The 20,976-nt window shown below is 54.1% G+C and overlaps 1 protein-coding gene across 2 annotated transcripts; it reads left to right on the top strand.

Moving 5' to 3' along the window:
* Positions 1 to 1,904: 1,904 nt before the first annotated feature.
* TPRA1 (transmembrane protein adipocyte associated 1) lies at positions 1,905 to 20,550 on the top strand. 2 transcript variants are annotated; one of them, XM_066247379.1, is made up of 11 exons: positions 1,905 to 2,044; positions 12,289 to 12,429; positions 12,616 to 12,748; positions 16,726 to 16,812; positions 16,903 to 16,975; positions 17,088 to 17,167; positions 17,743 to 17,853; positions 17,993 to 18,053; positions 18,195 to 18,297; positions 18,375 to 18,455; positions 19,904 to 20,550. In XM_066247379.1, the coding sequence occupies exons 2-11, from the start codon at positions 12,305 to 12,307 to the stop codon at positions 20,145 to 20,147; spliced, it is 1,098 nt and encodes a 365-aa protein (XP_066103476.1). In that variant the 5' UTR covers positions 1,905 to 2,044; positions 12,289 to 12,304; the 3' UTR covers positions 20,148 to 20,550. The 2 variants fall into 2 exon arrangements, with proteins under 2 accessions (XP_066103476.1, XP_066103475.1); XM_066247378.1 differs by lacking the exon at positions 1,905 to 2,044 and adding an exon at positions 2,178 to 2,476.
* Positions 20,551 to 20,976: the final 426 nt, after the last annotated feature.

A 20,976-nucleotide genomic window follows, 5' to 3' on the forward strand; every position in this document is an offset into this window, starting at 1 on the left:
GTATCTTGGGTTTACTGTGCTAAAGGGGCTTCTATAGTTTGCATCAGACAGAGTCAGCCTCAGGATGTTACAGGGAATGTGTGACAAGCTCAGTTTTGCTGACATTCTAGTGTAGGGGGGAGCTGATGACGAAGAAGCAAATAAATGAATACAATCACGTTAGTGCAGTGGTTCTCAAAGTGTGCGCCAGGGTGCATGCGCCCTAGAAGATTTCCAGTTGCACCCTATGGTATTCCAGAGAAATATGTGCCTGTTGGGGACCAAAAATCCAACAGGGTTTTTGGAGTTTAGATTTTTGGGGGATATAGGTGTGGGGAATTGGCTGTAAGCTGACAGTCTGCCCAACCCCCACCTCACTTGCCTGATTAGGTTGCAAAAGGCTCTTAAGCTGTGGTGCTGGATTGTTTACACTACCCCTCATGTTCCCCAGAAAAACTGGAGGCAAGTTTCTTCTATCCTTTGTTTGGTATAAAGTTAAGATGATATGTATGGTAGGGGTTTTCTGCACCCAACACAATTAAGGGTAAAAAGAGAGGAATTCCTCAATGTATTGACTTGAAAATGAGAGTTTGCCTTTCAAATATATGCCCAAACATTGAAGAAATCACTAGGACACATCAGGCTCATGTTTCTCATAAACACAAGAATGAAAAAACACATTCGCGCTGGGACCTGCTGAATTTACTAAATCTTACTAAGAATGTATCTATATATAAAGAAAGATAACTTTTTTGTCCTTTTAAATTTTTAACCTGTCTTTTTTACAAATTCTAAAAAGCATAACTAAAAAAATGTAACATAAAAATGTTTTTTAATGTCAGAATAAATTTAATTTTGTCATATTTATTTCATTTAATTACCATAAAAGCATGCTTGAAAAAAAAAGCATGCTTGGACTTTATATTTTTTTCTTTAATACTTGACTTATTATAACATATTTCTCAGAAATTTGTATATAGTGTGCCTACAATTATTTGTAGGATTTTAAATGCTCCCTGACTTCAAAAAGTTTGAGAACCACTGCGTTAGTGAGATGGTGCTCTGAAAGAAATAAAAGGGCATTATGTGCCTAACCAGGTGGTGCCACAGTGGCTAGAGCATCGGACTGGGATGCAGAAGAGCCAATTTCCAAACCCGGAGGTCCCCGGCTTGAGCACGGGGTCGCTGACTTGAGTGTGGCATAATAGACGTGACCGCATGGTCCCTGGCTTGATCAAGGGGTTACTAGTTCTATTGTAGCCGCCGCCCCCCTTCAAGGCATATATGAGAAAGTAATCAATGAACAACTAGAGAGACTAAGGAGCCGCAATGAAGAATTGGTGCTTCTCATCTCTCTCCCTTCCTGTCTGTCCCTCTCTCTGACGCTGTCCAAAAACAAAAGGGGGCATTATGTGACAAAGACTGGACAGCTACTTTAAGATGTTAAGAAGGAGGCTAGAATGTGGGCGGTACGGGCAGACCATGAGGGGCCAGGGTAAGAAGAGCCAGGAGAGAACACAGCATAGCTGTTAGGAAGTCTTCCTCAAGAAAGTTACCTGAAGAATTGTTGAAATTAGAAACGCAAGGAGGGGCCATTCAAACCCCGCCGCGGAGGCTTTGCCCTTTCCTAGTTGTATGGTCTTGGGCAAATTATTTAACGTCTTAGCTTCGTTTTCCCCTCCATTAGATGCGAACCGCCCTGCAGGGTTGTAGTGAAAACTAGTGCCTGGATGCTGCACGGTCCTCAATAATGCCAGCGCGATTCCATGGAGGCGCCCAGACAGCGTGGCACGCTGAGAGGAACGCGTAGTTCAGGGTCACCAGGCGGGACTGCCACTGAGGGCGCTGGGTCACGCGAGGGGTAGGTCCCCGTGTGCTCCTCCCCGGACCGTCAGCCCCTAGCCTCGCCAGGAGGAGGAGCGCTGGTTGGAACGAGCTGGTTCCTTGGCAGCTGCTGACAGCTGGCAGGCGTGCAGATCAAGTGGCAGCAGCTTCCACGACCCCGCATTCCAAGTGAGAACCGAAAGGGCTTCCCGTCCTCGTCGGCGTGCTGTATCTTTAAGAGGTGAGCGGGCCTCGCCTACCGGGCATCTGATTGGCTCTTTCCGCTGCCTGCGTCCGCTTTTCAATATAGCAGCATTCCTATAGGCTACTGGGTCTGGGGCGGGCCCGTGCTCCAAGTAGGGACTGTGGCTCTTTTTGCAGTTTTGGTTGAACCCAGAGGACGCGTCTTCCTTCCGGGTCTCCGCTGGGGGGAGGAGCCGCACGGTGTTTTAGGAGCCCGTGGGTCCGGTCACTGACCGCACCTTGCCTCCCTCTCCTAACCTCATTTCCGCGGAGCCGCCCTTCCGCGGCTCTTACGCGACAGTCCCAGGCCCCGGCCACCTTCCCGGGCCGATAAAGGCCGGAGTCACGCGGCCTGTGCTGGGTCCGCGCACCCGCGGCTGCGGATGGGTGATTAGGGCGGCGGGGCCTGAGCGCGGCCCGGGGCCCTCAGGTAAGAGGGGACCCGCTGGCACCTCTACTGCACCGCCTTCTCGACCCTCCCGGCGGGTGGCCCTGGGCCTGGGAGCATCCAGGACCTCAGTGCGACAACTATGAGGAAACGCGGAGCTGCTCGAGACCCCTTCCCCATCACCACAACTGGTCGGGCGCCAACCTATCCCCGCTGCGTCCTCCGGGGTGTGACCACTTCCCGCTCATGGCACTGCCTTGGGGAAGTTTCAGACGGCCAAGGGGGTCCCTGGTTGTGAGGACTCAAAGGAAGAGGGGCCGAGGTAGCTGGGAGTTCCATGTAGGGTAGGGAGAGGGGAAGGACGGACGGACACACACACACACACACACACACACACACACACACACACACAGTTGTTGGGGCCCAGGACTCTGGCCTTTGAGCAGCCAATACCCGCCCTGCAGCTTGAGGATATGCAGGAAGAGAGGTAGGCCGAGACACCCCCACATCTGGGCCTGTGTCCCCATCTACAAACAGGGTGGCAGGGCCTGCCTCCAGCTTTGCTGTGGCCTTCACCAGCCCGAAGGGGGCAGGGCAGTGCTGTTTAGGTGCCTGAGGGTGCAGTCCTTGGGTGTTGATGTTGCATGAGGGACCACCCAGTCTGGAAGGCTGGAGGACTGCTTCCACGGGACCAGGGGAAGGAGGTGGGGTGTGGCTGTGCCTTCCAGTTCTGCAGGGGCGATGGAAGGGGTCCCCCCTGTGGATCCTTCTAGTCCCCAGAAGGGCTTGGCTGCGCTGTTCTGGGGAATTATTTGTCCAAATCATACATAACATTTATCGACAACTTATTTTGTGCCTTGCCGTTCTAGGGGATTGGGTAATGAGAACACCTGGGGTAGATAGCCAGTCAACAAAGAAACGCAGTAGGGCCACTTCAGACAGAGGCAAGTGCTATAAAGAAACCCCATGGTGGGCTAAGTGTGAGGGATGGTTGAGGAGGGCTGCTCCGAGAAGGTGACCACGTGGTGAGGCAGTGCTGGGAAAAGAGCTGGCCCTGAGGTGGGCACGAACCTGAGAACGAAATGAAAGCCAAGGCTGGAGAATGGAAGAGAATGAGGCAGAGCAAGAGGCAGGCAGGGGTGGAATCAGGTGGGTCCTTAAGGTGACGGAAGGGGCCCAGGGCTCCTCTTCCTCCTTGGGGCCCCCGGCTGGGTGGGCTGCTTGGCAGTTTACTAGGGGTGTCCTCTCTAGGACAGTGTCCACCAAAGCTGAAGGATAAGGGGGTTTAAAACTCAACAACGTACTAGGGTTTGGAAGCACTGAAGGGTGCCAAAGCAACTCTGAAGGAGTGTAGCCTCTTTCTCCTAAGGGCTTTGTGATTTCCCTGGGTTTTCCATCCAGTAGTTCTGGGAGAGGTTTGGCACAGAGCGGGGAAGGGCCTTCCAGGGGCTCACAGCAGGTCCAGCATTTCATGACCTGAGCCTCCCTGTCACCTGGCCCCACTGTCTGCCCAAAGACAGAGGGGGGGGGGAGATGGAAACCCAAGTAAAGGGCTTTTTCCTGAGCCTGCAGACCCCTTACTTCTCTGTCCCTTTAGGTAAGGTGACCAACTTTTTCACAATGAAAAGGACAAAAATAAATTGAAGAAAACGATATCGTAAATAAAAAACATTTTATTCATTGTAACAATAAAACACTATAATATGATAAATGCATAATAAAAACATTTGTAATATTTTATATTGTAATTATGCTTACATGCTTAATTTTTAATAATAATTGTAAGAAAAAAGTACTCATTTAGATACAAATATGTCACATCACATGCAATGGATCGACTATATCGATTGAATACGGACATTTACAAATTAGTCTTCCAATATCAAAAAGGAGGACATGTAGGAGGACGTTTTTCGAGGGAGGACGGAACTTACAAAAGAAGGACTGTCCTTCCTAAAGGAGGACAATTGGTCACCCTACTTTAGGGCTCGCCCCCAAGGCCAGGAGTCCGCTCATACTGAGAGGAGGAGAATGTGGGTTAGTAACTCAACTCCCCTGTCCCTCTCCTTTCTTCCTCTGTACAGTGGGGACAGTAGTAGTTCCCTTTCTCTTAGAGGCTGGAGTAATGGTTAAGTGTGCTTCCAAGTGTAAAGTACTTGGCCCCATGTCTGTGCATAGTGTTTATAGTTGTTTTATTTTTTTATTTTAAAATTTCTTTAGCGAGAGAGAGGGTGGGGGACAGACAGGAAGGGAGAGAGATGAGAGGCATCAACTCATAGTTGCAGAACCTTGGTTGTTCACTGATTGCTTTCTCATATATGCCTTGACCAGGGAGGCTTCAGCTGAGCCAGTGACCCCTTGGTGAAGCCAGCAGCCTTGGGCTTCAAGCCAGCGACCATGGGGTCATATCTATTACCCTGTGCTCAAGCTGTCAACCCCTTGCTGAATCCTGTGACCTTGGGCTCAACCCGGCAGCATTAGGCTTCAAGCCAGCGACCATGGGGTCATATCTATTACCCTGTGCTCAAACTGGAACTCCATGCTCAAGCTGGATGGGCCTGCACTCAAACTGGAGACCTTGGGGTTTTGAACCTGGGACCTCAGTTTCCCAGACCGATGCTCTATCCACTGCTCCACTGCCTGATCAGGCACATTCTTTTAAATCATTGTTTCAATTAGTTATTTTATAGGCTTTCACACAGAGTAGCAGTTTGGTGTGGCCGATAGCTTTCTAACTCAGAGCAGTGGCACCATCTGGCAGAACGTTAGAAATAGGGACTATCAGCCCTACCCCAGGCCTGCTGGATTTGAACAGCACTCAAGACTGAGAAGCACAGCTTCTCAATCTGCAGGTAGAGAAACTGAGGTCTGAGGTACCTGGCAAGTTGCTGATTGAGGACCTGGGCTCTGGAGACAGAGAGCCTGGGCTGTAGGCCTTGTAGGTGACTGCCTATCTCTGAGCTCTATAAAGTGAGGACAATATAACTACTTCCCTAGGAGGCTGGGAGGGCTCAGGGAGTATTCTCTGCTGTTATTGCAGAATTAGCAGGGGAATTGGAGGAAAGCAGCTGACACTGTCGATCCTCACCTCAGACCCTATTATCATGTGGGGCTTCACAGGGGGCTTTAGGACCTATGACGAGTCCTCTCCACAGCCCCTAGCCTCTCTGGGAAGAGAGAAGCAGCTAGCTTTGTGTGGGTGGCCTTTTGTAGACATTTACTTCTCTGGTCTTATTTGGTCCTTACAGCAACATTTTTACGTAGCTGTTATTGTCCCTGTGATGCTCAGAGAGGGGAAATAACTCACCCAAGGCCACACAGCAAGTACACGGCAGAGCCCGAGTGCGGCCCCAGGTTTGCCCAACTCTACAACTTGCGTAGCTTTCAAATTTTCAGTGGTAAATCAGAAAGGTCAGATTCAAACTAGCCTAAGCAGAAAAGGGAACTTTTGGATTTTATAACTGAAAAGTCCAGGAGGGTCACTAGCTTCAGGTGGGGCTGGGTTCAGGGCTCACATGAGGATCTGTCTCCAAGATCTCTTTCCATCTGCCTCTCAGCCATACATTCTGTGTTGGCTTTCGTTTCATATGGGTCTCCATGTATAGGGTCAGAGTAATACAGGTCTGGCTTACTGTGCTCAGCAGAAAGTGTATCTCTTTCCTAATTATAGCAAGAAAAAAATAAAAATAAAAAAAATAAAAAAAAATAATTATAGCAAGAGACTCAGGGATGGTTCTCATTGGCCAGGACAATGGAACATCATGATTGGCTAGGCTTAGATCACGTGTACATTCCCTGGAGTTGTGGAGCAGAGTCAGCTGTAGCTAAACCTCATGGGTGGAGACTGTGGGAGCTGGGGTTCCCCTTCAGGAAAATGGGGTGCTGAGCAGGCAAAGCTAAGAGAAATGCCTCCTGACTTACCACACTCTGGACTATATCCAGCTCCACATGCTCCTGTCCCTTACTCATCCCCGCTCGTTTCTCTTTGCTGCCGGGGCCTCTCTGCTTCCTTGTGGCTGCTGAGTACTCGGCCTGCACCCCAGCCCTGTCCCTACTGGGGCTGCTTGACGCTGATCTATGCCAGAGCTGGTGTGGGGCTAAGTCCAGAAGTTTGCTCCATAAAGAGTGGCAGTGGGGGCCTTGGCCGGTTGGCTCAGTGGTGGAGCGTCGGCCTGGCGTGCAGGGGTCCCAGGTTCGATTCCCAGCCAGGGCACACAGGAGAAGCGCCCATCTGCTTCTCCACCCCTCCCCCTTTCCTTCCTCTCTGCCTCTCTCTTCCCCTCCTGCAGCTGGGGCTCCATTGGAGCAAAGTTGGCCCGGGCACTGAGGATGGCTCCATGGCCTCTGCCTCAGGCACTAGAATGGCCCTGGTTGCAACGGAGCAACGCCCCAGATGGGCAGAGCATCGCCCCCTGGTGGGCATGCTGGGTGGGTCCCAGTCGGGTGCATGCGGGAGTCTGTCTGACTGCCTCCCCGTTTCTAGTTTTGGAAAAATACAAAAAAAAAAAAAAAAAAAAAAGTGGCAGTGGGGCAGAGGGGGCTGTGAAACCTCTCTCCTTGTCTCACAGTAATTTCCGTATTATCTCAGGTTACCAGAAGTCTTACGAGAGTCTGTAAGTTTCCCATGCTCAGCACGCTAGCCCTCACATGGGTGCAGCATGGCTAGAGTACAGCCACATATGGGAGCAGAGAAGGGCCTTTGTCCTTAGGGGTGTCTGCTGGGCAGGATGGAACACTTTTCTCAGGGCACTCCCCATGTGATATCACATGACCTGCCTAAGTAGCCTCTGACAAGTTGGGTGGGCCACCTTCTTGACTGACCAGAGCTTCTTTGTAGGGCACTATTGGCAAAAAGGGGAGGAAGGTGGTCATTCATTTGATAGACCATCTCATGCATTGCAGGGCATTTGGCAGGCCTGGCTCCGCTCGTGAAAATCCACAGCACTCTGCCCCGCAGTCCTTGTGCCACACTGCGCGCCTGTGCACCTCCTGGTGTGTCCAGTGTCGCTGTGCATAACCACTGTGCACAGTCATCGAGGTCCACCTGGTGGCGCTAGGGAGGGCCCTGCCTGCAGTGCATGGCATCGTGGAGGGGGTTCTGGAACGAAATAGCAGCTTGTTGGCAAAAAAAAAAAGGGGGGGCCTGTGTCTGCTGGGATGCCACGGGTGGTGTCAGCCTTACCTCTGCTGCATGTTCAGGGGCGCGGGCCTTTGCTTTCTTTTCTCCCTTCCTGTGTCTGCCAGCAGGTCTTCGGGCCCAGCCTCCCTGAGGGGTCCCGCATCGCTCCCCGTTACCCCACTGCTGCCACCTGGAAGACCTCTGTTCTCCTGCAGCCACACTGGTGCAGCGGCTCCTGGCTCTTCCTGCCTCTGCTCTTTCCCCCCTCCAGCCCACTGTCTACAGCAGCTGAGTGGTCCTCTCCACAGGGAAACGGGACCCTGTCACCTGCCTTCGGAACACCCTTCTTGATTTACTTAGAATAAAAATCACATTGCATGTGGTCACATGGCCCCCTGTGACCTGGCCCTTTCTCCTTCTTCCCTCCCCTCCCCTCCCCTCCCCTCCCCTCCCCTCCCCTCCCCTCCCCTCCCCTCCCCTCCCCTCCCCTTTCATTCATTTTTTTTATTTGAGAGAGGCAGGGAGAGAGAGAGAGAGAGACAGGAACATGGAGCTGCTTCTGTATGTGCCCTGACCGAGGAATCAAACTGGCAACCTCCACGCTCGGGAACAGTGCTCCAACTGACTGAGCTATCCGGCCAGAGCTTAACTTTGTGTGTGTGTGTGTGTGTGTGTGTGTGTGTGTGTGTGTGTGTGTGTGACAGAGATAGAGACAGAGGGAGGAACACATAGGGACAGACAGACAGGAAGGGAGAGAGATAAGAAGCATCAGTTCTTTGTTGTGGCACCTTAGTTGTTCATTGATTGATTTCTCATATGTGCCTTGACTGGGGGGCTACAGCAGATGGAGTGACCCTGTGCTCAAACCAGTGACATTTGCTCAAACCAGATGAGCCCACGCTCAAACCAGCAACCTCAGGGTTTTGAACTTGGGTCCTCTGTATCCCAGTCTGATGCTCTCTCCACTGCGCCACTGCCTGGTCAGCAGAGCTTAACTTTTTTATTTTTATTTTTAGAGAGACAGAGGAGAGATAGAGAGGGGAGGGGGAAGGGGAGCATTCATTTGTTGTTCCACTCAGTTGTGCACTTCACTGATTCCTGTGTGTGCCCTGACTGAGGATTGAACCTGCAACCTTGTTTCGGACAAAACTCTTAACCGACTGAGCTAACTGGCCAGGGCCTTTTTTTTTTTTTTTAATTTATTGAGAGAGAGAGAGAGAGAGAGAGAGAGGAGAGAGAGAGAGAGAGAAGCATCGATTTGTTGTTTGAAAGGGGAGAGACAGAGACAAGACAGGAACATTGATTTGTTCCTGTATATGCCCTGACCTGGGATTGAACCAGCAACCTCTGCACTTGCGAGATGATGCTCTAACCGACTGACCTATCGAGTCAGGGCCATTGGCTGACTTTTATATGTGCCCTGACCAGGGATTGAACCTGTAACCTTGGTGTATTGGGATGATGCTCTAAACCAGTGATTTTCAACCTTTGTTTCTCACACACTCATAAACCAATTACTAAAGAAAAAGGGGCCCTGACCTCTTCTTCCTTAGTAACTAATTTATTTGTGCCATGAGATGAAAATGGTTGTATTTAGTCAGGGGCACTGACCTTAGTAATTAGTATGTGTTTGTGCCATGAAAAAAAAAGGTTGAAAATCACTGCTCTAAACAACTGAGGTATTTGACCAGGACCAATCTTTCTCATCTCATATACAGCCACACGGGTCTGATTCTGCCCTCTGAACAGGCCAAGCTTGTTCAAAGGACAGCCTTCACGTTAATGTCCTCTTCCTGGTATGCTGTTTGTCCAGATTGTCCCAAGGCTGGTTCCTTCTCAGTTATTTGGATCTCAGCTCACATGTCACCTTGTCTGGCAGCCTAGTCTGAGGCAGCACCCATTTGCATTCCCTGAGATTCAGGCTTAGTTGTTGAAACAAAGGCCAAGATAATAAGATAGATTCTTTCTGTCTGTTGCATGGTAGTCTGCGCACCAGCTGTTCAGGACATGAAGGGAGCCCCCCCCCCCCCCCCCGTGTCTGGAACCCAGATACCTTTCTTGCTGCTCTGTTACCCTCAGCACCTGGTTTCTGTCTTGTTCCAAGATGGCTGCTCTTGTTTGCAGCACCGTGTCTGTAGTCCAGACAAAGGGAAGTCAGAGGGGCACCACCTGAAATTGACAGACCTCGCTGCTCGTGTTCAGGTGGATAAAACTTGTTCCCGTGGCCACAGCCAGGATCAGGGGGCCCGGGAGAGTGGCCATTGTTCTGGGAATGAACGGGTTCTGGTGCTGGTCCAGGGAAGGATGCAAGTTGGGGACTGGAGCAGTCTCTACTGTTTCTGTCCTTTTGTCCCATCCCTCTGTGCTCTTCTTGTCTCAGCACTTCTCTCTAGAAGTTGACTTTTAAAATACAGGCTCTTGTGCTGACTGTGGGCCTCCTCTTCTAGCATGTGTGTCCCGGCTCCCAGATGCCTGCTGGGCTCACAGTAGGTTCTCCGCACTGCCTGTTGGGAGGGGTGGGAGAATGCATGAATGAAGGAGGGGTCGACCTTGTGGGCCGCCTCTCCCATTAGTAGAGAATAAAGAAGGAACCAGCTGCTTTCTTTGGACCGATGATGTGTCAGGTGTATGTTCTCTTTACTATTCCTCACCAGTGGTATGTCCTCAAGTTGCAGGTGGGCATGTGAGCCCAGAACCAGTGACCTGTTGGAGAGAGGGATGGAGGGGCCTGAGCCCAACTGTTTGGAGTCTTCTCTCTTTCAGGCAGAGGCAGCGCTTGCGTTTCGCAGCTGTGAGAAGTAGGACACCCCTGCAGCCCCTCCAGCCCTGTCTTGGGCCTGCTGTTCAGGGACAGTGTTAGCGAGGGATAAGCACGGGTGCCTGCTGTAATGGCGCAGATCCATTTTCCAACAGGTGTAAGCATCCTGGGCTGCTCCTTGCTGAGTGGGAGACCTGTGCTCTTGCTGTATAAAAGAACATCTCAATTTTTAAAAATTTACTGAACGGTAAATCACAGGTCCATCGCTCAATGAATTGCGACCGTGTGAGCACGCCCGCACACCAACCACCTAGATCAAGTGTCTAGAAGCTGGCGTGCATCCCTGCACCCCTTTACCCTCCACCCTCCGCTCAGGTGACTCTCCCAGCTCTCCGGTCGGGGCAGACTGCATGCCGCTCCTGTGCGCGGCGTTCTCGGCACTCACGCCTGCAGTGCCCTTCACGGTGCCGCCTGGGCCTGCGGCAGAGCCCAGCAGTAGGCCGCTCTTTTTTTTTTTTTTTTTTTAACTTTTTTTTCCTTTTCTTTATTTTTATTTTTTTAGAGAGAGAGAGACAGGAAGGGAGAGAGATGAGAAGCATCAACTCATGGTTGTGGCACTTTTAGTTGTTCATTGATGACTTCTCATACGTGCCTTGACTGGGGGGCTCCAGCCAAGCCAGTGACCCCTTGCTCAAGCTGGTGAACCTGTGCGCAAGCCAGCGACTTCGGAGTTTCAAACCTGGGACCTTAGCTTCTCAGGTCAAACTGTCCACTGCACCACCACCGGCTGGGCGAGCCCGTTCTGTCTATTTCTGTGCGGTGTTCCATTGTTCGTGCAAACACTGCCATTCTCACGTGCGGTCTCATTTGGGCTGCCTCCAGCCTGGGGCTGTTGTGAACATACCCAGAAGTGGAGACATGGGGCATAGAGCCTAGTCTGTTCAAGTCGTCATTTTAAACGCTGGTATCTGTTACATCCTGGTGATTAGGCCATACCTGGCTCGCCCGCCCTGAGTCCCCTGAGCTCTCTGTGGAAGTCCCTGCCACTGTCAATGCAGGTCCAGCTCTGCTGCTCCTTTGCCTGAGTCCTGGGACCTGTAAGCCTCCCCTGACTGTCCAGGGTGAGTCCTGGTGGCTGTGCCACCAGGTCTCCTGTCTTCCAGGATGGACTCTGACCTCTCATCATCTGGTCAGCCCACGGGTGGGCACTGCCCAGCACACTGCCTCAGCAGCTCCCCTCCTGCCTCTAGCACTTCCTCTTCCCTTACCTGCTCCACTTAGACTCCTCTGTGCAGCCTCTAGGGGCAGTGCAGTGTCCCCTCTATTTGAGCCTGCCTTTCCAGGGTGGCAGCAGAGGGAGACAAGGGCTTGAGGGCCACCTGAGAGGTGCGTGATACCCTTCTCTGGCACTTGGTGGCTGTGACCGCACTTGTCCTCCACGTGGGTTCTGCACAGGGTTGGAGGGTTGGAGCCGGAGCTGAGCTCCTGAGGCTTCATGTGTGTGGGCTCTTGGAGGCACCTGATGTCACTTATCTAATGCTCACTACAGCCTTCAGGGTAGATATAGTTGTTACTCCACTTCAGTGACGGGAAAGTGAGGCACAGAGAGAACAGGAAAGTAAGAGGCAGGCTAGGACATGAACCATGTCTCTCCCCCTGCCCCAGGATTGGAGGGACTAACTGGGGTGATGCCAGATACCTTGCAATACTGTGCCTGGCACAGAGGCAGGCTCAGTCACTGGAGGGGGGCTTTTATTGTTTGAGAGCCACAAGGCAGAGCCTGAGAGAAGGGACTGGGCCCCTGTGTGGGGGTTGGGTTGGGACACGTGTGGGAGCGCCACACCTCACCTCTTGCCTGGTGTGATTGGGAGCAGGCTGCAGGCCTGCTGTGGGCAGCCCCTCTTGTGTTCCACTGGAAGGCTGAGACCCAGGGTTGCGCAGCCTCTGCTGCTAATGTGGTGGCTCTCATTCCCCCAGGCTGGCCGCTGGCAGGATGGAAACCCTGCAGGAGGGGACATGGGCCAATCGGAGCACAGTGCTGCCCCCGCCCGTGGCGGCCAACATCAGCATGCCACATCGCTGTCTGCTGCTGCTCTATGAGGACATTGGCACCTCCAGGTAAGGCATTCACAGCCTTGTTGGGCTGTCAGGCTGGCTGTGTGTAAACACCTTTTCCTGGTGTGTGTGTGTGTGTGTGTGTGTGTGTGTGTGAGTGTGTGAGAGAGAGAGAGACAGAGACAGGAGTGGGGGTGGAATGCAAATGCAACCTTACCCTGTGAGCTGGTTTCTACACCTGTTTGCTAGGGTTCGATACTGGGACCTCTTGCTGCTCGTTCCGAATGTGCTCTTCTTCATTTTCCTGCTCTGGAAACTTCCGTATGCTCGGGCCAAGATCTGCATCACCTCCAGCCCCATTTTTATCACTTTCTATATCCTGGTGAGTCCACTTCAGTTGGTGACAGAAAATCCAACTCCTATTGACTCAAGCGAAAAAGGGAATTACTGTCTAAAATGAAAAATCAGCTTCAGGTATGGCTGGATCCAGGGGATTAGGTAATGCCGTCAGGACTCACTCTCTCTCTGCAGTTTTCCTCTCCTCTGGCCTTATCTCCAATGATTTTGTCCCATTTGGTGTCATGATAGCCAGGGGGAGCTTTGAGCATATCCTGTTTCCCTGCCAACTCCAGCAAAGAGGATCGGCAGCGTGGGCCTGGGCTGCCCTCTGATCGGCCCATCTGGGACTCTGTTCAGTCCTGAGCTAATTACTGTGACTAGTGGGGCAGGGCACTGGGCGGGTAGGGTCAGCTCAGCCAGACCAGAGGAGGATGGGGGTCCCTGGAAGAAAATTGGGGACCATTACTAGAGGGAAGAAGAATGGATGCTGGGTGGGCAAAAAATACCCACTGAGCCACCGTTCATCTATCCATCTGTCAAACATTCTGCGAGACTTCTTTGGAGCATACCTCCTGCCTGTTGGGAGAGCTGCGTTCTCCTTACTCAGAGGTCTTGGTGGCTGCTGCCTGGGAGGAGGTGGCAGGGCTGTCGTTAAGAAGGGAGTCCCAGGTGCAAGCCCCAGATGTGGGCTGTTCAGCTCCCTTTCTTCAGAGTTCATGACCTACTGACCAGGCTTCCCCTCTCTGCCTCTTAGCTACCTGAGAGCTGAATGGCTCCCTTGTGGCCTGGGTCAGAATTGACCAGTCGGATGAGTGGCTATGGGGCAGGCAGAGAGGCAGGGGAGGTTGTTGGTGGGCCTGCTGACTGTACCCCCACCCCTGTGTAGTGGTGTTAAATAGAGATGGGGATCAAGGCCTGCTTTCTTCTCTGCCTTCTCCCACAGCCTATTTACTTATTTATGTATTTATTCAAAAGATAGTAAGCACCTGCTATATGCCAGGAGGTGCTCTTAATGGGGGAGAGGGCAGAGGAAAGGGACCCAGGGCCAATGCCTAGGAACATGCTGCAAGGTAGGGGCATCAGCACTCACCCGCCCTCTTCCTCTGGGGACTTCGTCCTGGAGAGGAGACCGTGGTGAGGTACACATAGGCAGACCGCCTCTGAACCCCAGCTGTGCAGAATGACCTTGGGCCAGTTGCTTGACCTCTCTGTGCCTCAGCACCCTCCTATATGATGTGTATTTTTTTTTTTTGGTTTTTTTTTTTTGTATTTTTCTGAAGCTAGAAACCGGGAGAGATAGACTCCCGCATGCGCTCGACCAGGATCCGCCCAGCACGCCCACCAGGGGGCGACACTGCCCACCAGGGGGCGATGCTCTGCCCCTGCGGGGCGTCGCTCTGTTGCGACCAGAACCACTCTAGCGCCTGGGGCAGAGGCCAAGGAGCCATCCCCAGCGCCAATGGAGCCTCGGCTGCGGGAGGGGAAGAGAGAGACAGAGAGGAAGGAGAGGGGGAGGGGTGGAGAAGCAGATGGGCGCTTCTCCTGTGTGCCCTGGCCGGGAATCGAACCCGGGACTTCTACATGCCAGGCCGACGCTCTACCACTGAGCCAAGTGGCCAGGGCCTATATGATGTGTATTGGATTTGAGTTAGCTGCAGCACTTCTGTGAGCACCAGGTGACAGCATGCGTGCTCCTGCCCAGTGGGGGCTTGGCACACAGCAGGCACACAGCGGTTTATTACTCCTGAAGCCTGTCCTGCTGGGTGGTATCAGCCTCTTCAAGGTGCAGACATGGCTGTCATGGCCAAAGGACAGTATGTATAAGTGAGGGCTCTTGTTTTATGTGTCAGAAAACTAAACTTAAACCCACAGAAGCCAGAAGGAATACATTGATGAGAAACTGACAAGTCACAGGGTCCGGGCACTGCAGCGTGCAGAGGTTCAGCGATGCTGTCTGGTCAGCGATGCTGTCTGGTCCGGGCACCGCAGCGTGCAGAGGTTGAGCGATGCTGTCTGGTCCGGGCACCGCAGCGTGCAGAGGTTGAGCGATGCTGTCTGGTCAGTGATGCTGTCTGGTCCGGGCACCGCAGCGTGCAGAGGTTGAGCGATGCTGTCTGGCCCGGGCACCGCAGCGTGCAGAGGTTGAGCGATGCTGTCTGGTCAGCGATGCTGTCTGGTCCGGGCACCGCAGCGTGCAGAGGTTGAGCGATGCTGTCTGGTCCGGGCACCGCAGCGTGCAGAGGTTGAGCGATGCTGTCTGGTCAGCGATGCTGTCTGGTCCGGGCACCGCAGCGTGCAGAGGTTGAGCGATGCTGTCTGGTCAGTGATGCTGTCTGGTCCGGGCACCGCAGCGTGCAGAGGTTGAGCGATGCTGTCTGGTCAGCGATGCTGTCTGGCCCGGGCACCGCAGCGTGCAGAGGTTGAGCGATGCTGTCTGGTCAGCGATGCTGTCTGGTCCGGGCACCGCAGCGTGCAGAGGTTGAGCGATGCTGTCTGGTCAGCGATGCTGTCTGGTCCGGGCACCGCAGCGTGCAGAGAGGTTCAGCGATGCTGTCTGGTCAGCGATGCTGTCTGGTCCGGGCACCGCAGCGTGCAGAGGTTCAGCGATGCTGTATGGTTCAGGCACCGCAGCGTGCAGAGGTTCAGTGATGCTGTCTGGTTTGGGCACTGCTTTATGCAGAAGTTCAGTGATGGTCCCTTCTCAGCGTGCCGTCTCTCTGATGGCCCTGTCTCCAGTAGTTTCTACCGCATGGCTGAAAGCAGCCCCGCAGCTCAGGGTTTGCATCCTGTTGCCTTCCTGTCCCCTAATATCCTGGCTGTGATTGTACCCAACTCCCTGGGATTCCGCTGCCTTCCCCAAACCAGTGGAATGGCATACAGGAATGGCCAGCCCTAGGTCACAGGCCAGTCCCAGAAGCCAGGAGTGGGGTAGTCAGCCCTTCCCTATCCCCCCCCCTTCCCAAACCATGTGAAGGATGAGGCTGATCCAGAGGAGGGGGTTGATACTAGGCTGAGACAGGCCACTGATGCCGAACACGGGCACTTATGCAAAAACTACTCCTGTGGTGCCTTTTCTAGGGTCTGGGATGCCTCTTATCTATGCCTCCCTACCCCCAGCCTCCATGCCTCAGAATTAAAACCATTACTATGACAAGGCTAATTGCCGATGTGGACTAGCCCTTACTGATGCCAGGCACGCTTATGTTGTTAATGTTCAGAGTTTCATGAAGAGGAGCCGCAAAAGAATGAGGCAGCAACAACAATACTGCAAGTGGAGGACCCCAATCTCTCCAGGATTGAGGTGCCTTGGAGAGATCAGCTATCCGATTTATTAAGCAGAAATATGTCATCTTGCATAAGGAACTAACAAGCGGAATACAGTGTACAATTTTATTTAGTTTTGTAAAACTGATTAGGTTTCTCTTGCCCTTTCTGAGACATAACACCACACGTCTGCTGTCTGATTCCTGACTTGCAGAAGCTCCAGTTGGGCCAAACACCCACGTCCTTGGGCCTTCCCTGGACTCGACTGCTTTCAGTCACGAGTGCTTGGCCTCTACCTTCACTTCCCCGGGATGGGAACAGAAAGTCACTCGGTGATTTGGCTTTCCTCCAACACACTTATATATTTATTTAGCAATTTGATAACTGCAGTGGATTAGATGCAGTGGGTCCTGTTATTACCTCTTTTGTAGATAGGAAATGGAGGCATGGAGGTACAGGTGCTTGCCGAAGGACACAGAGGCGGAAGCAGCAGAGCTAGGATTTGAATCCAGGCAGCCTGGTGCTACCATGCCACCCTACTAACCATTCTGTAACTGTCAGTGTAGCTGGGACATTGAGGCCCAAGAGGGGAGGACCAGGCCAGTCGTGGGTGGTTTTCTGTCTTCCGGCTTGTTCAGTTGGGAATCCTTCCATTCTTGAGGAATCGGAACTGTTGCAGATGTGGGTGTGGGTTTGCTGTCCCTGCGGTTCCCAGAGGTCTCGTTCTCCGACTCCACCCCCCCTCTCACCCACCAGGTGTTTGTGGTGGCGCTGGTAGGCATCGCCCGGGCTGTGGTCAGCATGACGGTCAGCACCTCGGATGCTGCAACTGTTGCTGATAAGGTATGGCTGGGCCTGCCAACAAGGGGGTTGCTGGGCACTGGGAAGAGGGTGACTGGGCCCAGGCTGACACTCTGCCCACTCTGTGTCCAGATCCTGTGGGAGATTACCCGCTTCTTCCTGTTGGCCATCGAGCTGAGTGTGATTATCCTGGGCCTTGCCTTTGGTGCGTCTGCTGCTTGGGCCAGTGCTCTCCCTACTACTTCCTGTCTGGGGGGCCCACCCCACCATGGTCACCAGGGCTGGCTCCCACCAGCTTACCAGCACGTTTCTTCCAGGTCACCTGGAGAGCAAGTCAAGCATCAAGCGTGTGCTGGCCATCACCACTGTGCTGTCCCTGGCCTACTCTGTTACCCAGGTAACGGGCGGGGGGGGGGGGTGTAGCAGGACAGCTCTAGGGGCTCCTGGGAAGAGGGCCAGGCATTCACTTCCTCCTGGTCCTGGGTCAGGGTTTGAACATTTTATCAGTTGCAGTGTTGTCAAACTTGAAGTGCATCTGAGGAATCACCTGATGTGCTTGTAAATAAGGCAGATTATGGGGATCCCACCCAGATCCCCACCTATTAGGCCGGGGTGGAGAGGGGAGGGTGCCCATTACCTGCAGTTTTAACAAGCAGCCCTGGTAGGAGAACGTAGGGCTGCAGTACACACTGAGACATGCATCCAGAGACCTCTTTCTTAGATTGGGACAGGGACTGCCCCTTGCTCAGCTCTGTCCCCTGCCCCACACGGGGCCTGTCTTTCCTGGGTGCTGGAGCTAGACTGGGCAGGGTGTGGCCAGAGAACAGGCCACAGCAGGAACCTCTGTGGGCCAGGCTGGGGCTGGGCTTGATGTGTTGGAGAGCTTCTGGGGCTCTGTGTTGGAGAAGGCCTCAGGGAGGGGCTCTCCAAGGAGCAGAAGCCTGTGAGACCCTCCCCTGCCTGCCCCTGCAGGGGACGCTGGAGATCCTGTACCCCGATGCCCACCTCTCTGCTGAGGACTTCAACATCTATGGGCACGGGGGCCGCCAGTTCTGGCTGGTCAGCTCCTGCTTCTTCTTCCTGGTGAGGCAGAGGGTGGGCCCTCGGCCTGGACACCCAGGAGGGTGGCCGGGTGAGCTGGGGCCTGGATGCCTTGGTAGCTGACCTAGCTCTGGGCCCGGTGCTCCCGGGCACCCGGCTCAGCCTCCCTCCCTCTCTGCAGGTGTACTCTCTGGTGGTCGTGCTTCCCAAGACCCCTCTGAAGGAGCGGATCTCCCTGCCTTGTGAGCCGCTCTGGGACATTGCTGGGTTGGGGTGGAGCTGGAGAGCCCTGGCTGGGAGGGAGGGAGGGAAGTAGGGCCCCTGGCGGGACCGCTGGGGATGCAGTGTGGAGGGGCAGAACCTCACGCCCCCCGACCCCCCAGCGCGGAGGAGCTTCTATGTGTACGCAGGCATCCTGGCGCTGCTCAACTTGTTGCAGGGGCTGGGAAGCGCGCTGCTCTGTGCGGACATCATCGAGGGGCTCTGGTATGGAGGCTGGGGGCTGGAGGGGGCCGCCTGGGGGGCCTGCCCCGAGGCCTGCTCTGACCCGCCCCCTCCCCCAGCTGTGTAGATGCCACCACTTTCCTCTACTTCAGCTTCTTTGCACCCCTCATCTATGTGGCCTTCCTCCGGGGCTTCTTCGGGTGAGTGCTCCCACAGGGGCCCGTGGGGCTGGTGGGCTGGGCTGGTAAGCTGAAGGCCTCAGCAGAGCCCCCCCAGGGTTGGAGGGCTCCGGGCGCCCCTGCATGACTGCGGGCGGAAACTGTGCTTCCTACTTCCTGTGTGGTAGAGCCTCCCTGCTCCGGATGCGGGTGTAGACGGACAGAGGAGGCACTCGTACATGCATGTGTGCACAGATACATACATGTGTGTACACGTGTACATACATGCGTTATATATGCAACACAGATACATACACTTTCCCCACAAGAGTTAGTAGCTATGCATGTTGGTCTGCACGTGGGGGTTCTCGTTTTAGAATAGATGAGCTCATTGATTCCATCAGCACACAATCACTGCCAGGCACTGCTGTAGCCGCGGATATAACTGTGAACAAATTACACACAAGTTCCCCAGGCTCATAGTTTGTATTCTAGCTGGGCTGACCGGGCAGAGGAGCAGGGTTGGGGTGGTCCTGTGTGTATTTGAGCAGAGGTGGGGTACAGTTCTGTGCACATCAGTGTGTTAGGGAGATGGGATGCCAAGCTGGGAGTGTTGAGGGTTGGAAGCCAGGCCTCTGAGGTGGTGGAGGCTCAGGCGTTTTCCCCCAACCCCACCCTTCCCCACCTGACAGGTCTGAGGGTAGGGTGGGGGAATCTTCCTCCTGAATGGAAAAGCCGGGAGAGAGCTTTAGAGGTGGAGTTACAAGGACTAGCTTGATCCTGGCCTAGCCCTTATCACCCTGTTTGTAAAGTGGGTGTAGTGCTTTCTCCCTCAGAAAGGGACCCTGAGGGTTGAGGGGTTGGAGAAACGCCGAGTGGGCAGTCTAGGAGCTGCCGGGAGCAAGGTCGTGGCCAGTGCTTGCTGAGCACAGTGGGCCAGGTTCTGTGCCAGGCTGCTCACCGTCTAGGAGCTGCCGGGGGCAAGGTCGTGGCCAGTGCTGGCTGAGCACAGTGGGCCAGGTTCTGTGCCAGGCTGCTCACCGTCTAGGAGCTGCCGGGGGCAAGGTCGTGGCCAGTGCTGGCTGAGCACAGTGGGCCAGGTTCTGTGTCAGGCTGCTCACCCTCCACAGAGAGCCTCTGAGGTTGGGGTTGCCGGGGACAAGGCCGTGGCCAGTGCTTGCTGAGCACAGTGGGCCAGGTTCTGTGCCAGGCTGCTCAGCGTCCACAAAGAGCCTCTGAGGTTGGGGTTGTACCCATTTGGGGTAAGAGAGCAGGTGCAGAACTTCTTGCCGAAGTGCACACAGCCAGGAGGAGGAGGCTGGGTTTTAGTCCTGTTGGTCTCCATAGTTCAAGTGATAGGGTCTTCAGGTTGGGCGTTAGGCAGCCATTAGCTTGTTTCTTCTTGGTCTGATGGCCTCATTGCCCAGTGAAGGATGACCCTTCAGGTCTCAGACAGTGGGGTTCCCCTGTTCCTCTATCCTTTCTACCAGCTCGGAGCCCAAGATCCTCTTCTCCTACAAATGCCAAGTGGATGAGACTGAAGAACCGGACATGCACCTGCCCCAGCCCTACGCTGTCACCCGCCGGGAGGGCCTGGAGGCAGCGGGCGCCGCCAGTACACAGTTCGACTCAGCCGGCGGGGTGTCCTACCTAGACGACATCGCGTCCATGCCCTGCCACACCGGCAGCATCAACAGCACGGACAGCGAGCGCTGGAAGGCTCTCGATGCCTGAGGGCGGCTGCCCTGGCTGGAGAGACGGCTGGGGCCCGCAGAGGCAGATGGGAGAGGAGGCCGGGCGGCGCAGAGCCCCTGCAGGAGGACAAGGTCATGGGACCTTGTGTGGGCTCTGTCTCCCTCTGAGCCCCCGTGGCTCTCCGCCACCGTTGCTACCTGTCCCTCCCCTCCCTTCTGTCATTGCCCTGCTCCGCAACATGGCCAGACTCAGCTCTCCCAAAGCCAGGCCTGGCCAGGCTGGCCACGGCACCTCTTTTCTCCAAAGGAGAAGGACTGGGCACCCGGGGCTGGCCTGGTCCCTCCCTCCAGCGCTACAGCTCTTTGGCCTTCTCAAAGCCCACTCTGGCAGGTGGGCTGAAGTGTGTATATTTTCTTGATCTATTTTTTAATAAAAAGGAAAAAGAGCAAAAGGTGTTGCTGTGGAGATTCTGCAGGAATACTGGGGCAGGTTTCTTTCAGGAGCCAAGGGCCGGGGTGTTCAGAGGTCCCGGCCAATCCCTCTGTGTCCTGAGCCCAGTGAGGGACTGTGTCCTGCACAGTCCCTGCTGGCGGCTGGGAATTGCAGAGAAATCTGATGCTAGCCATCCCTGTTTGAGCTGAGGAGACAAATGTGGAAGAAGAACTGGTTTCTGTGGGCTGTCTTCCACCCTGTTGAGGACTGTGGGGGCTGGGGGGAGCCCTGCACATCCTGTTCTTTCACTGCTCTTTCTCCTCTGTCGGCTTGAGGTAGCCACTTCCTCCCAAGGCTCTCGGCATGTCTGGCAGGAGTTTTGTAAGGACTAGGAAATGACTGGCGTTTGGGAATGAAACAATAATGATGTGTTATT

This window comes from Saccopteryx bilineata, chromosome 11, assembly GCF_036850765.1.
Source record: "Saccopteryx bilineata isolate mSacBil1 chromosome 11, mSacBil1_pri_phased_curated, whole genome shotgun sequence".
NCBI classification, from domain to species: Eukaryota; Metazoa; Chordata; class Mammalia; order Chiroptera; family Emballonuridae; genus Saccopteryx; species Saccopteryx bilineata.

What these genes read in the sequence shown, in the direction of transcription:
- TPRA1 (XM_066247379.1), top strand. Translation starts at nt 12,305, where the DNA reads ATGGAAACCCTGCAGGAGGGGACATGGGCCAATCGGAGCACAGTGCTG. An exon ending in GAGGACATTGGCACCTCCAG is followed by an intron (nt 12,430 to 12,615) that starts GTAAGGCATTCA and finishes CCTGTTTGCTAG; the next exon opens with GGTTCGATACTGGGACCTCT. An exon ending in TGGCCTACTCTGTTACCCAG is followed by an intron (nt 17,168 to 17,742) that starts GTAACGGGCGGG and finishes CTGCCCCTGCAG; the next exon opens with GGGACGCTGGAGATCCTGTA.